The sequence below is a fragment of the Sciurus carolinensis genome, chromosome 2 (genome assembly GCF_902686445.1).
Source record: "Sciurus carolinensis chromosome 2, mSciCar1.2, whole genome shotgun sequence".
Taxonomy (NCBI): Eukaryota; Metazoa; Chordata; class Mammalia; order Rodentia; family Sciuridae; genus Sciurus; species Sciurus carolinensis.
In genome coordinates this window covers 102,748,222-102,760,759 of record NC_062214.1, presented here as the reverse complement: position 1 = coordinate 102,760,759, position 12,538 = coordinate 102,748,222, and the positions used below count along the sequence as shown (strand labels likewise).

At 35.7% G+C, this 12,538-nt stretch overlaps 1 protein-coding gene across 1 annotated transcript in view; it reads left to right on the top strand.

Moving 5' to 3' along the window:
• The first annotated feature begins 591 nt into the window (after window positions 1–591).
• The window catches only part of Ap4e1 (adaptor related protein complex 4 subunit epsilon 1), a 65,612-nt gene continuing 53,665 nt past the window's right edge, over window positions 592–12,538 (top strand). The window contains 4 exon segments of the mRNA XM_047541076.1: window positions 592–1,328; window positions 2,969–3,040; window positions 5,602–5,725; window positions 11,849–11,922. Coding sequence (XP_047397032.1) covers window positions 1,179–1,328; window positions 2,969–3,040; window positions 5,602–5,725; window positions 11,849–11,922 — 420 coding nt within the window. The 5' untranslated portion in view covers window positions 592–1,178.

Below are 12,538 nucleotides of genomic sequence, written 5' to 3'. Positions count from 1 at the left end.
GAGATGAGAGCCGGTTCAAAAGAAGAAAGTTAAAAAAAAAAAATACACTAAGGTACTAAGGACAGTTAACTTCTGCAAATGTATATATTTATGCCCTTAACCTACTACCTTGGAAGCATACACATTTCAACAGTTAACATAAAGCAAATATATGTCATCTAGCGTCTTGAAAGTTCCAGAGAACGAGAATGAAAATTGCAAATAACATTTAAGTACTAATATAAATATCATTTTTACTTGGGGGATCTCCTGGAAGGGTTTTAGGGACCCTCAATTCACCAGATCATATTTTGAGAATCACTGTATTATAGTCTGTTCTAGTTAGGAACTGGGGTAGTAGCTGTGACTAGAATATTCTCTTTATAGAGAAGTAAATATGATGTAGTGGCAACTGCGATCAGTTCTAAAATGGAAAAGAATGCAGAGTTGTGAGAGGTGGAATAGGCAGACCTCTCCAGGCCTGCCAAGCCAGCAGTCAGCTCAGAAAAGTGACCTTTAAACCGCGCCGGGCGGAGTAGGAGTCTGCAGAGTCTCACTGCCACCTTCCTCCCGCGACGGCCTCCAGACCTCCCCCGACAGGGCTGGGCGGGGAACCACCGTGGCGGCGTCTTGGGTTCCGACACAAGTCCCCAGGGCGGCCGCGCTGTCATTCAACACCACGGGTGTGCCCCGCCGCGTGGCGCCAGGACCAGTGTGGAGTCGCCTCTTGGGGTGCGACAGTGGGAGGGGCGGGGTCCCCGCGGTCTGCAGACCCTGAGGGGTGGTCGGCCGCGGGTGTCGCTAAAGAGGCCGGCAAGGCGAACCTCCTTGGCCGGATCTCGTCAGCGCGGAGACAAAAAGAGAAAGGAGAAAGAAGCTAAGCGGACCTACAAGGCCCAAGCGGCTTTCTCAGGACTCACAGTTGAGTGAGCACGGGAGCTGCCATCAAAACCACAAGTGTCGGATGCCTGTAACCTTCGACCGGCCGCCAGCCTTTGGGCACCAGCTGGGGGAGCTGCTGTTCCGGCGGACTCCTGCGCCCTCCGGCGGCCTCTCCCGAGAACGACACTGTGCTTGAACAGGCGGGACGCTAATAAAGATTTCTTCTTCAAAACACAGGAAGTGCCTACGGTGGCCGGCCTGGCTGCGGAGGCCGGGTATGAAGTCGGGCGGTGACCGGAGCGCGGTTGTTGGTGGCGATGAGCGACATAGTGGAGAAGACGCTGACGGCGCTGCCGGGACTGTTCTTGCAGAACCAGCCGGCCGGCGGACCCGCAGCCACCAAGGCGTCCTTCTCCTCTAGGCTGGGCGGCCTGGTCCGCGGCATCACCGCGCTCACGTCCAAGCACGTAGGTGCACTGCGGGGGCGAAGGCGGAGGCCGGGGCGCGGGTGAGGCCCAGCGGCTGGGGTCTCGTCCGCCCTCACGCGGGCTCAGGGGGCTGCCTGTGTTGACCCGTCCTGCTGTCTGCAAGATTCACTTTCCTGTCCGAACTGACAACAGAGAGGCCGGGTTTCCACAGTTGGCCCTGAATCTGACTCATTCTGATCTGGGGCAAATTTGTTTAACCTCCGTTGTTTTCTCAACGTTGAAGTGGAAGAGTGTCAATTCAAATGTCATAGGTTGTTTTGAGGATTAGATGAGATATCAAAATGTGAAAATATCCAGTGCGTTGGAAGTATCAGGCACTATTTACCTACAAAGTTTCTCTCCCTACTCAGTTTCTTCTGCTCCTCCAGTCCCTTTTGCTAGACGTCATGAACCTGAACAGGCCACACTGGCCATCTGAGCGTGCTGTTGATATCTTTGGGAAGCTTGAGGTTCTTAGGCTACACCACTAGGTTGGGCCAAACAACAACAACAACAACAACAACAACAACAACAACAACAAAACCCCCTCATTCTCCCAAACTAGAATATTTGCTGAGTAAGTCTCTGCTTCAGATGAGCTTTGAAAATGAGCAGTTATAATAGAGAATGTACAGACTTTTGGTAGTTACATGGGTAAGATACTGACTCCAAACCCCAGGGAGTTAATATCTTAAAACACGTGTTGTGTCTTAATCTGTTCAACAGATATTTATGGATCAAGGTTATGTGTTAGACACTGAGGACAACAGTAAAATACATTCCCTCTCCCAAGGACTTGGTCATTCATTTTGGGGTTAAGATAAGATGACTACAATGCAGTGTAAGTGCCAGGAGAGAAGAAATAGAAAAGCAAAGTGCTCTGAAAGTTTAAAAGTTTTTTGTTTGTTTTTTTTTTTTTTTTTTTTTTTTTTAATGACTGGATACTGTTTACTTTCACAGTTTTGTCCCTTGCTAATTTTTATGAGTGCTAAGTGAAATTTAAGGAAAATTATATTTGATCTTAAATTGCAGTCTAAAACTGTACATAGGCATCCAAATATGGCAGTACTTCCCTGGTAGTTCTTGATTAACTGTCTAATGAACACCTGCTAATTTCGTGTGTAATTTAAAGATAACATTGTGTTAGTTTAAAATGGGACCAATTTTTATTGTTTATACAATACAGACATTGAAAGTGATCACACTGGTGTTTGTGAGATAAAAAATGAGAGAAAGGATGCCTTCTTATCCTATTTCTGTATTCAAAAAGTATTCTTTTAAGGGGAAGATGTGACACTCTTATCCTGGACAGAACATGGAGAATTTCTTCCTGCTTTCTCTCCACTTTTAATTTTTTTTTTAGCATTTTCTGCCAAATAGGTTTTTAAAGGGACAGTAGATGAGTGAAGAGAAGAGAAGTGGTGGAGTAGCCTGGAAACACTTATTCTCTGGAGGGATGATTTTGAGGGTTGGAGAAATACATACCTTTAGGTAGATCTTATACACATAATATTTATAACTCACTTTTAAAATGATGTTTCTTTTTAATTTTAATTATTATGTTTTATTTTCCCCTTGATAATGTGGTTACAGTTTAAAAAGACAGTTATTCAAGCTTTTAATTATTTTCACTTTTTTAGGAAGAAGAGAAATTAATCCAACAAGAACTGAATAGTCTGAAAGCAACTGTTTCTGCTCCTACTACAACACTTGTAAGTTTTCACAGTCATTGTCAACACATTTGGATTTGAATTCTGATCTGCTATGGATTCAATCATGATGTCTAACTGATAATTTCTAAAATTTAATAATATTCAAAATCAGTTGCGTGTGGTAGCAAGTCAGACATTAACTTAGATTTCTATCATTGACTGACTGCATTGGAATAAGACTTGCCTGCCTATGTCAAGTCAGGACCAACATAATGGTAATTACATAAGTATTACAGTTTTCATAGGACTCTACTACTTATATTGTGTACTTGGAAAAGGTTAAGATATGTTAGTATATTCAGATGTGAATTGATATATTACAAATCTTTCTTCTTTTTCTTACTTTCTCGTTTTTTTTTTTTGTGGTGCTGGGGATTTGAATCCAGGGCTTCATATGCTAATGCTCATGCTCTACCATTGAGCTGCATCTCCAGCCCTTATGTTGTAGATCTTTAATTTTGATACTCTACCTTTTGGAGTATAGGTTGGCTGACAAAGTAGAATAATTGTTTTCTTGCTATGAAACTGAGTATATGGCACATTAGTTAAATCAAGACCTAGTTATTTTTAAACTTGGTTCTATATAATTTGATTTTTCAAACAGCATTCATTTAGAAACTGTATTGAGGGGCTTCTGAATATAAGCCACTATGAGGCTATTTAAGTTAAGATAAGGGCTTTTGTTGTTGCTATTATTACTGTTTTTAGTTGACATTATTATTTTATGACTTTATGGGATATAGTGTAATAACTCAGTATATGTATGTAATGTGTAATGCCAGGTTTTAAAAAAATATGTATTTCATTTTTGTGGTACCTTGCAAATGCTAAGAAAGTACTTTGCCACTGAGCTATATATCTAGCCAGCTCCAATTTTTTTTAATGAGATTTTTTTTTCCCAGACAACATTTGTTCAGCAAATATTAGTAAGTGCCTTTTATGTTTAAGTCACTGTGGGGATGTTTTCCTTCCCTCCAATAGAAATATCAAGATAATCATTTTGCATGAGCACATTAGATTTCCATTTTCTATAAGTGGTATCACTATATACAATTTTTCTTGCTATAAGGCATAAACCTAGTGTTGGGTAGAACTAAGATTAATATGTAGAAGTTAGGGAGTTAGAATTTGGAAGATGGTATAATAATTATGGCTATCCTGCTCTGGGCATACCCGAGTAGTGTGTTTCTAATGTGATCATGTAGAGGTAGGATGATTGTTAGAGAAATTGTAAAGAGAATTGCTGCATTGGGGAATGTACTCTTCTCTAAATACAAGAAAATAATAATGTAGGCAATAATTTTGCTTAAATAAAGCTTATAGTGATTTTAGGAAAACTGAGGTAAACCATTTGTGGTAATCCCAGAGACTCTGGAAGCTGAGGCAGGAGAATTGCAAGTTTGAGGCCTTCTCAAAATAAAAAAATAAAAGGACTGGGGATGGAGATGTAGCTCAGTGAAAAAGATTCTCTGGGTTCAGTCTTCAGTAACAAACAAACAAACAAACTCTGAGGTAATGTTGCAAATCCAGGGTTAAAACTTAATGGTTTAAATTAATGCACTACTAATTAATGTAGAAGTCTTTGAAGAGGGACTTGTAGAATCATTTAAGTTTTTCTTAGTATTTAGTTGTCTTAATTAATATGTTAATTATCTTTAACTGCTTTAAGTACAAGTGACCTATATTAAATCTCATTTCCCTAAGATTTTTCTATGGTTTCTCATTAAGCTCTTAATATTTATACATAAATGCTCACACATGCATATGAAATATTAAACATTTCCATCCTTGCTTTAAAATATTTCACTGTTTCCTAAGCATTTTGTAACTTAGGAGTCCTATAATATGCTAAACCTATTAATTTTTAGATATTAAAACAGATGGAAATATTTTGTATTTTTATTTCTGATTTTCTAGAATTATTGAGAAAGTAAATATTGTCATACTAATGAAATAAATGTATAAAATCTCTTAAAATTTTTAGTTTGCATTGTAAATATTGAAAGACTCCATTAAAAAATTAAATATTGGAACGAGTATTTCATTAAATGCTTCTCAGTTTATAATAGTTGTATATTTAAAAAGTATAGACTATTATAAATTATATGTAGCATGATACTTCTGAAGAAAGTATAGATACAATTTGATTTTTAAATGCAAAAGTTAATTTCATTACAGAAATTATTACCAACTTGTAATTTATGGATGTTTTAACAAAGTATATTAAAATTGACGTGCTGCAGTTTAGATGCCAAGTAAAATTACCATGATGAAATTTTATCTAAGGACCATATGTATTACATTGTAACTAAAGTTTATACTATTAGTACATGGAATTAGAAATAGTGATAGTTGACTTATTTTGTAGTTTTACTACCAACAAAATATTTAAATGATTTTGCTAAAATTGATACCTATTGGTAATTAAGACTGGGAGCAAATTTGACGCAGAATTGAAGAATTTTCCTTTCAAATGAGTATAACACACACATACACACACATACATACAAAATCAAAACATTCTCTTTGTTTATATAGTGACTGGATATTTTGCTTTTCAGAAAATGATGAAGGAATGTATGGTGAGACTTATATATTGTGAAATGCTTGGATATGATGCTTCATTTGGCTATATACATGCAATCAAATTGGCTCAACAAGGAAACCTCTTAGAAAAAAGAGTAGGTACGTATGTGTTTAAGACTTTCCTACTTGAATGTTGTCCTTAGAGTTTCAACTATTATATAAAATGAATGATGGCAGGTATATATATGTTTTTAGAACATTGCATTATAATTTCCAAAGCCTTTTCTGAAGTCCTGTACTTCAGAAACTCAAAGCCTACTAATGAAATTGATTTTCCTAGTTCATAGCATTTTGGAGTTATAGCATTTTGGTGATTAGGTGACTACAAGTATTTGTAAAAACTCATTGATCTATAACTTAAAATGGGTGAATTGTTTTAAGGTAAATTATGCTTTAAAAATAATCATTATAATTTATTAATTTCTTATTACTATAATTATTAGTGTATATTTACTAGAAACATGAAGAAATGAATTTAATTAGTTTTGTAAGAGTATACAGAAGGTGAGTAAGCAAATTCCAAAGGAAGAAAAACAGAATTAACAAAAGTATGTTAATATTAAAATTCTTTTACATTAAAAAAAAAAATGCTGATTTGGCCAGGTGCAGTGGCACATGCTTGTAATCCCAGCAGCTTGGGAGGCTGAGGCAGGGGGATCGAGAGTTCAAAGCCAGCCTCAGCAAAAGTGAGGTGCTGAACAACTCAGTGAGACCCTGTCTCTAAATAAAATATAAAATAGGGCTGGGGATCTGGCTCAGTGGTTGAGTGCCCCTGAGTTCAATTCCTGGTACCCCCCCCCCAAAAAAAAATCTGATTTAAGGACTGGGGAGATAGCTCAGTTGGTAGAGTACTTGTCTCTCAAGCATGAGGCCCTGGGTTCAATCCCCAGCACCTCAAAAACAAACAAAACAAAACAAAACAAAACAAAAGTCTGATTTAAAGAACTCTGTCTGATCTCATCAGTTTAATGGTCAGAAATGTTTCTTTATAAAATAAAAATTGAAATTGACTAGAATAATTTTAAATATCTTGTTCTCACTTTCATAAATGAGAATTAAGGTATCTCTTAAAAAACTGTCTCTGTAGTCATACTGTAGGGTTATTAGGAAAATTTCTCTCAGCGACTTAAGTCTTCCGTTTTATAAAGGCTCAGTTTTATGTCAGAATCTTCAGAAGGGACATGTTAGCATAGGGATGCATTTTTAAGCATTTGTGTGTGTGTGTGTGTGTGCGCGTGTGCTGGGGGTTTCACTCATGGGCATTCTACCACTGAGTATACCCTCCAGCCCTTTTTATTTTTGACGATCTCACTGTTACTAAGGCTGACCTTGAACTTGGAATCCTCCTTCCTCAGCCTCCTGAGTCCCTGGGATTATAGGCATGCACCACTATGTCCCATACATTCTTCACAAATTATATTGTCCTGTGCTGTCAGATAATGGTGAGGGAGTGTTAGATGTCTTGGTAAAGATTCTGAGATGGTATACACATAACATTCCAACTGCTGAACCCCACTTCACCCCCAATACTTCTTTTATTTTATGGATTTGTTGTGTTCTTTCCTTCTAGTAGAATGTCCTTTGACATCCTGTTTCTCCCTTTTCATATTTCAAATCAAGGTTCTGAGATCATTCAGGTGGCTCCTACCATCTGTTATTATATGGTATTGTCTTTTCATATATAAATGTCTTAGCTTCTGAACTAATTAGAAGCTTTCTAAAGGCAGGATTTTGTTATTAGAGTAGTCTTCATTGGTAATATACTTTTCTTGAAATTTTGATTTTTTTAAAAAATATGGAAGTAGACTTTTATTGTACTAGTGTTTTATTTCACATAGACTTGCAAGGCCTTCTTGTCATATTCACTGTCACCCTACACTTTGAAAAAATTCACTTCTCTAAGAGTTTTTCTATGTCATAAGTCTTTCTAAGTGATGTCACTCTTTTGTATTTGGAGTGTTTTTTTCTTGTTTTGTTTTGTTTCCTAAGAGGGAAATCAAAAAGGAACTTTCAGCCATTGTTGAACATTTTGGGGAAAGTGAAAACCAACTTCATCCTTTTCATTTTAAGGAGAACCATGTTAGATGTCAATACATTTGGAAATGTTCAAAATTCAGCAATAAGAAGAGACAGTAATGGTAGATTCCAGGCAGAAGCCTGGTATTTCTTTGCCTCCTTTTCTTCTGATTTCCTTTTTTGCTTCTCTGCCCTCACCTTTTTTTTTTTTTTTTCTTTCTAACTTTTCTCATCAAGTTCAAGTCATTTTCATTTATTCCCTTTGCATGTAATTTCACAACACTTAAGAAGCAGTGATACCCTTCTTAGAGGTTGCCATTTTTTGTTAAGGACTCTGGAAAACAGATCCAAAGAAATTAAACCTCATAGTGAAATTTTGACTTGAGTGGGAAAGATGTTATGAGCAGAAAGACTTCTTAGAGATTGTCTAGTTATAAAATTTATTTAGTATTCATGGAATACATGTGATAGGTGTCCACTGTATGTTAGGCACTGCAGTCAGACATACATATTTTTTCCATTTTGAGAATCCCTTGTAATGGTAGAGTAGAGGATAGAGACAAACATAGAAATTAATAGTTACATGATGATGTCATATATGCTTTCATGGAGGCATGGACCACATGTTGTACTCATATAGGCATAAGAACAATCATGAAAACCTCAGTTTACTTGGTCTCTGAGACTTAGAGGAGAATATGCTAATTATATTTCATATGAGCATTCTGTAATGAAATCACATAGAACTTGTTTAAATATTGCATGGCTAGAGTTTAGTTAGGTTTGGTCCTGCCAATTTTGTTTGGCTTCCTTTGGCATGAAGATGAGCTTTATACTTGCTCTTCCTTGTTACTTGACTGACTTCCAAATTAGCACAGGCAGGAAATTTTGAAAATAGTCAACACATATTGGATAGTTGGTATAATTATTTTGTGCAGTTATTGCTACATTATGCTTTTTGGATTTATATGTAATTTTTTTTCATTTTCAATTTTATATTAAATTTTTGTTGTTGTTGCTGGGGATTGAACTTAGGGTCTTGTGCATGCTAAACACATTCTCTATCACTGAGCTGCACCCCCAGCCTCTCATTTTTTTTTTTTGTTCATTTATTTTAAATTGGTGAATTATAATTGTACATAAAAGGAATTCATTGTGCTATATTCATGAATGCACATAGCACAATTTGATTGATTTTATGCCCTAGTACCTTCCCTTTCCCTACCCTTCTTCCTCTCCCTCTGTTGCCTTCCTGTACTTCCACATCTGTTCTTAAATTATATAGAGCATTACATGGCATTGCATACTTAAGACCTTATAAAAGTATATAATCAAAGAATGCCCACTTTCATCTCTAGCCCCACTGCCCAATTTGTTCCTTACCCTCATAGGTAGCTATTTTCATTAGTATCTGATTAATCTTTCCATTGTTCTTTTTGAAATAACCAGAGACTCACTGTTACACAAAAGGCAGCATATTACATACATTGTCTCTTATACAAAACACCATATTATATGGGTTATTCTGTACTTTGGTTTTTAAAAATTTTGATAGTTTATCATCTGTTTAAAAGTTTCATGGTGGATTTATACTTTGTTTTGATGTTATCATACTGTTACATAGTTCCATAATTTTCATTGGGTGGATATATCATAATTTTTTCATTTAGGTCTCTCTTGGTGGACACATGGATTGTTTTTTTATTTTTTTACTCTTGTAAATGATGTTGCAGTAAGTAATATGGTCCACGTATTATTTCAGTTATGAAAACTTTTCTTTCGTTTTTTTTTTTTTTCCTTTCTTGCGGTGCTGGGGATTGAACCCAGGGTCCTGTGCTTGTAAGGCAAGCACTTTACCAACAGAGCTATCTCCCTAGCCCTGAAAACTTTTCTTAAATGAGATCTCGGAGTCACTTTTGCTGAGATTCACGATCTTTAGGAAAATATTTTCTTGCCAATGAGAGAGCATATATCCATGGACATTAGATACTCTTAATGTGAAAATATTTTTTTTAAGATAGGATTTAAAACTTCTCTAAATCTTTACTCTGGTATTGTTGCCTCATCTGCTCTTCTGGGATTGATTTCTTTCTTTTTTGTTGGGGCGGCGGTTAGGTACTAGGAATTGAACTCAGGGGCATGCTACCACTGAGCCATATTCCTAGGCATCCACAGCCATTTTTAAATTTTATTTTGAGACAAGGTCTCACTGAATTGCTCAGGCTGGCCTTGAGCTGTTTATCCTCTTGCCTCAGCCTCCCGAGTCCTTGGAATTATAGTTGTATGCTGCTATATCAGGCTGTCCTGGGATTTCTGAGGCCAGCTTTGGTGCTTTCTCTGGTGGGAGAATGCTTTCCTGTGTTTTGTGTGAATAGTGTTGAATAAATAAATTTCAGTATCCATTAAGTCAGGCATTATGTTAAGTGCTTTATCTTGTGAAATAGTATTTATCTTCATTTTAAATGAGAAACTTAAAACTTGGAAAAGTCAAGTCATTTGTCCAAGGTCACAAAACTAATGGTGGAGCCAGAATGTGAACCTAAATTTCTGAGTCAAATCCTTGTATTATTATTTTATAACTCACTTAATCATATCAAATGTACTTCATAATCATAGTTATTATTCTTTGTTTTAAAAATTTTTTTCATTTTAGAGAGTATCTTTTCTTTTATTCTTTGATTGTTAAAAAAAGTTAGGATATTCATTGTAACAGAATAAGGTTTTCTTGAGATGATCTTCAGAGTTTTTGGCCTTCATATGGGTGACTTATGAACAAGTGAGTTCTCAGCAGTCTGATAATACTTAATCTCTACTTTAAGTGCTTCTGAGGTTTTCCTCATCTGGTCAGGTTTTTTTTTTCTTTTTCTTTTTCTGTTATGATTGTGGGAGAAATAACTCTTCTTCTTTGTCAGGGAGGATGTTACTGTCAGTCATGTTTCTACTACTTGGCTGTGAGAAAAGTTTCTCCTGTTGCCCAACAGAAAGAGTATGGATCCTGGGTAATGATGGGAATAATTAATATTAGACTCTCTAATGACATGTCTGAAAAGAGTTGAACAAAAACCAATGATGATACATAGAGAGGCAGTACATATGGATTGACTCTGACTGTCTGGCTTTGAATCCTGGCACATATAATAGCTGTAGGCCTTGGGAAGTTACTCCTTTTTTGGCCTCATTATTATATTGGCAGAACAATAATACCTACCCTCATAGTGTTGATTCAAGAATTAAATAAGACTTGTAAAGTACTTGACCCAGAGTAACTGTCTAATAAATGTTATTGTCAACATGAGAGGTGACACATAAAATGGCATGAAATATGGATTCCAGGTATATGGCATTTGTTATATTAATATACTTCCTCAATCTTAAAATATACTTTTTAATGTTTTATTGTTATTGAAATAGAAATGCTTTTTGAGCCCATGAGTACATTTATTGTGGTAGACAGTGTTTCTTTCCTCTGCAGCTATTACTCATTCAATAGCGTGTTTTCAGATTGAGAAAATAAGGTATTGTGTGTGACTGAATATATGATTTACATTATGTGTGCTGATATTAGGTGGTTTACTCGGTAATGCAAATAACCAGTATCTCACTAATAATTGCAATAATTATTTTGTTTTTGAATAATTATATGTTTGACTATAAGAGAGAATGTTTTGATTGATAGTATAGAGATTTGCACAAGAGAGATAGAAGGCATATTTTAATGTTATTTAAGGGTTTTAAGTTGGTATTCATCTGTGAAATATATATTTTTAGTTTTTGTTACCATGGATTGAACCCAGGGGCACTTAACCACTGAACCACATCCCCAGCCCTTTTTATTTTATTTTTTTTTTTAATTTTGAGACAAGGTCTTGCCAAGTTGTTTAGAGCCTTGTTAAGTTTCTGAGACTGGCTTTGAACTTGCCATCCTCCTGCCTTGGCATCCCAAGCTGTTGGGATTACAGGCATGTGCTGCATGCCTGGTGAAATAGATAATTCTGAAAAACTTCAGGATGAAGAATACCTGAAATTTTTCTTACTGAAGTGTTTTAACCTCATATTTTCAATTTGTTTTTATGTTTACCTCTAACTTATTGTTTGATTAAAACTTGGAATTTAGTATTGCTTTGTTTAACTTCTTGGGAAAAATTTTCATGGGAAAAATTTTTTTCATAGGTACTAATTAGGCATTTCCTTTTAATTTTTATATAGGTTATTTGGCTGTTTCTTTATTTCTACATGAAAACCATGAACTGTTGCTTCTCCTTGTGAATACAGTTGTAAAGGTATCATATCATATGTTGGTTAATATGAAGTCTTCAATTATTCCTGCTGGCATCTGACATTTCTCCTGAATTACATTGAATTAAATAATTTTGGAAAATAAGTGGGCTTATGGAAAGATCATTTAGATTAGTTTCTGCATTTGTAAAGTGTGGGTAAATAATAGAACTTATAATGTTGTGAGGATCAAGTAAAACACCGAAGTACTAGCTGCTGCAGTTCATCATTTGTTATTGATATTATTTCATTTTGAAATGCACATTTGGAATTATAATCCCGATTGCTAGGCTCTTAGAAGCACTTTCCATGCTGTTGTCTTTTTCTCTAGGTTCAATCTAAAGGGATATAGCTATAAACTGAGAAACTGAGGTCTTTAAAATCAAAAAGTCATTTTAAATGGCCATAGAATATATTGAGTAACATAGTTTAATCCATCCTTACAAAATTTTGTTCTAAACTTCTAAACAAAATCAATAATGAAGTATAATTGAATTGTTGAGCTTTTTCCTTTGATCTTGCATCAGTTTTGATATGTGAGAGTGTGTGTTTGAGGTATTTTCTGAATTTTAAGTCATATACTATGTTAAAGTTGCTAACAGCTTAAATTTTTCAAACTTT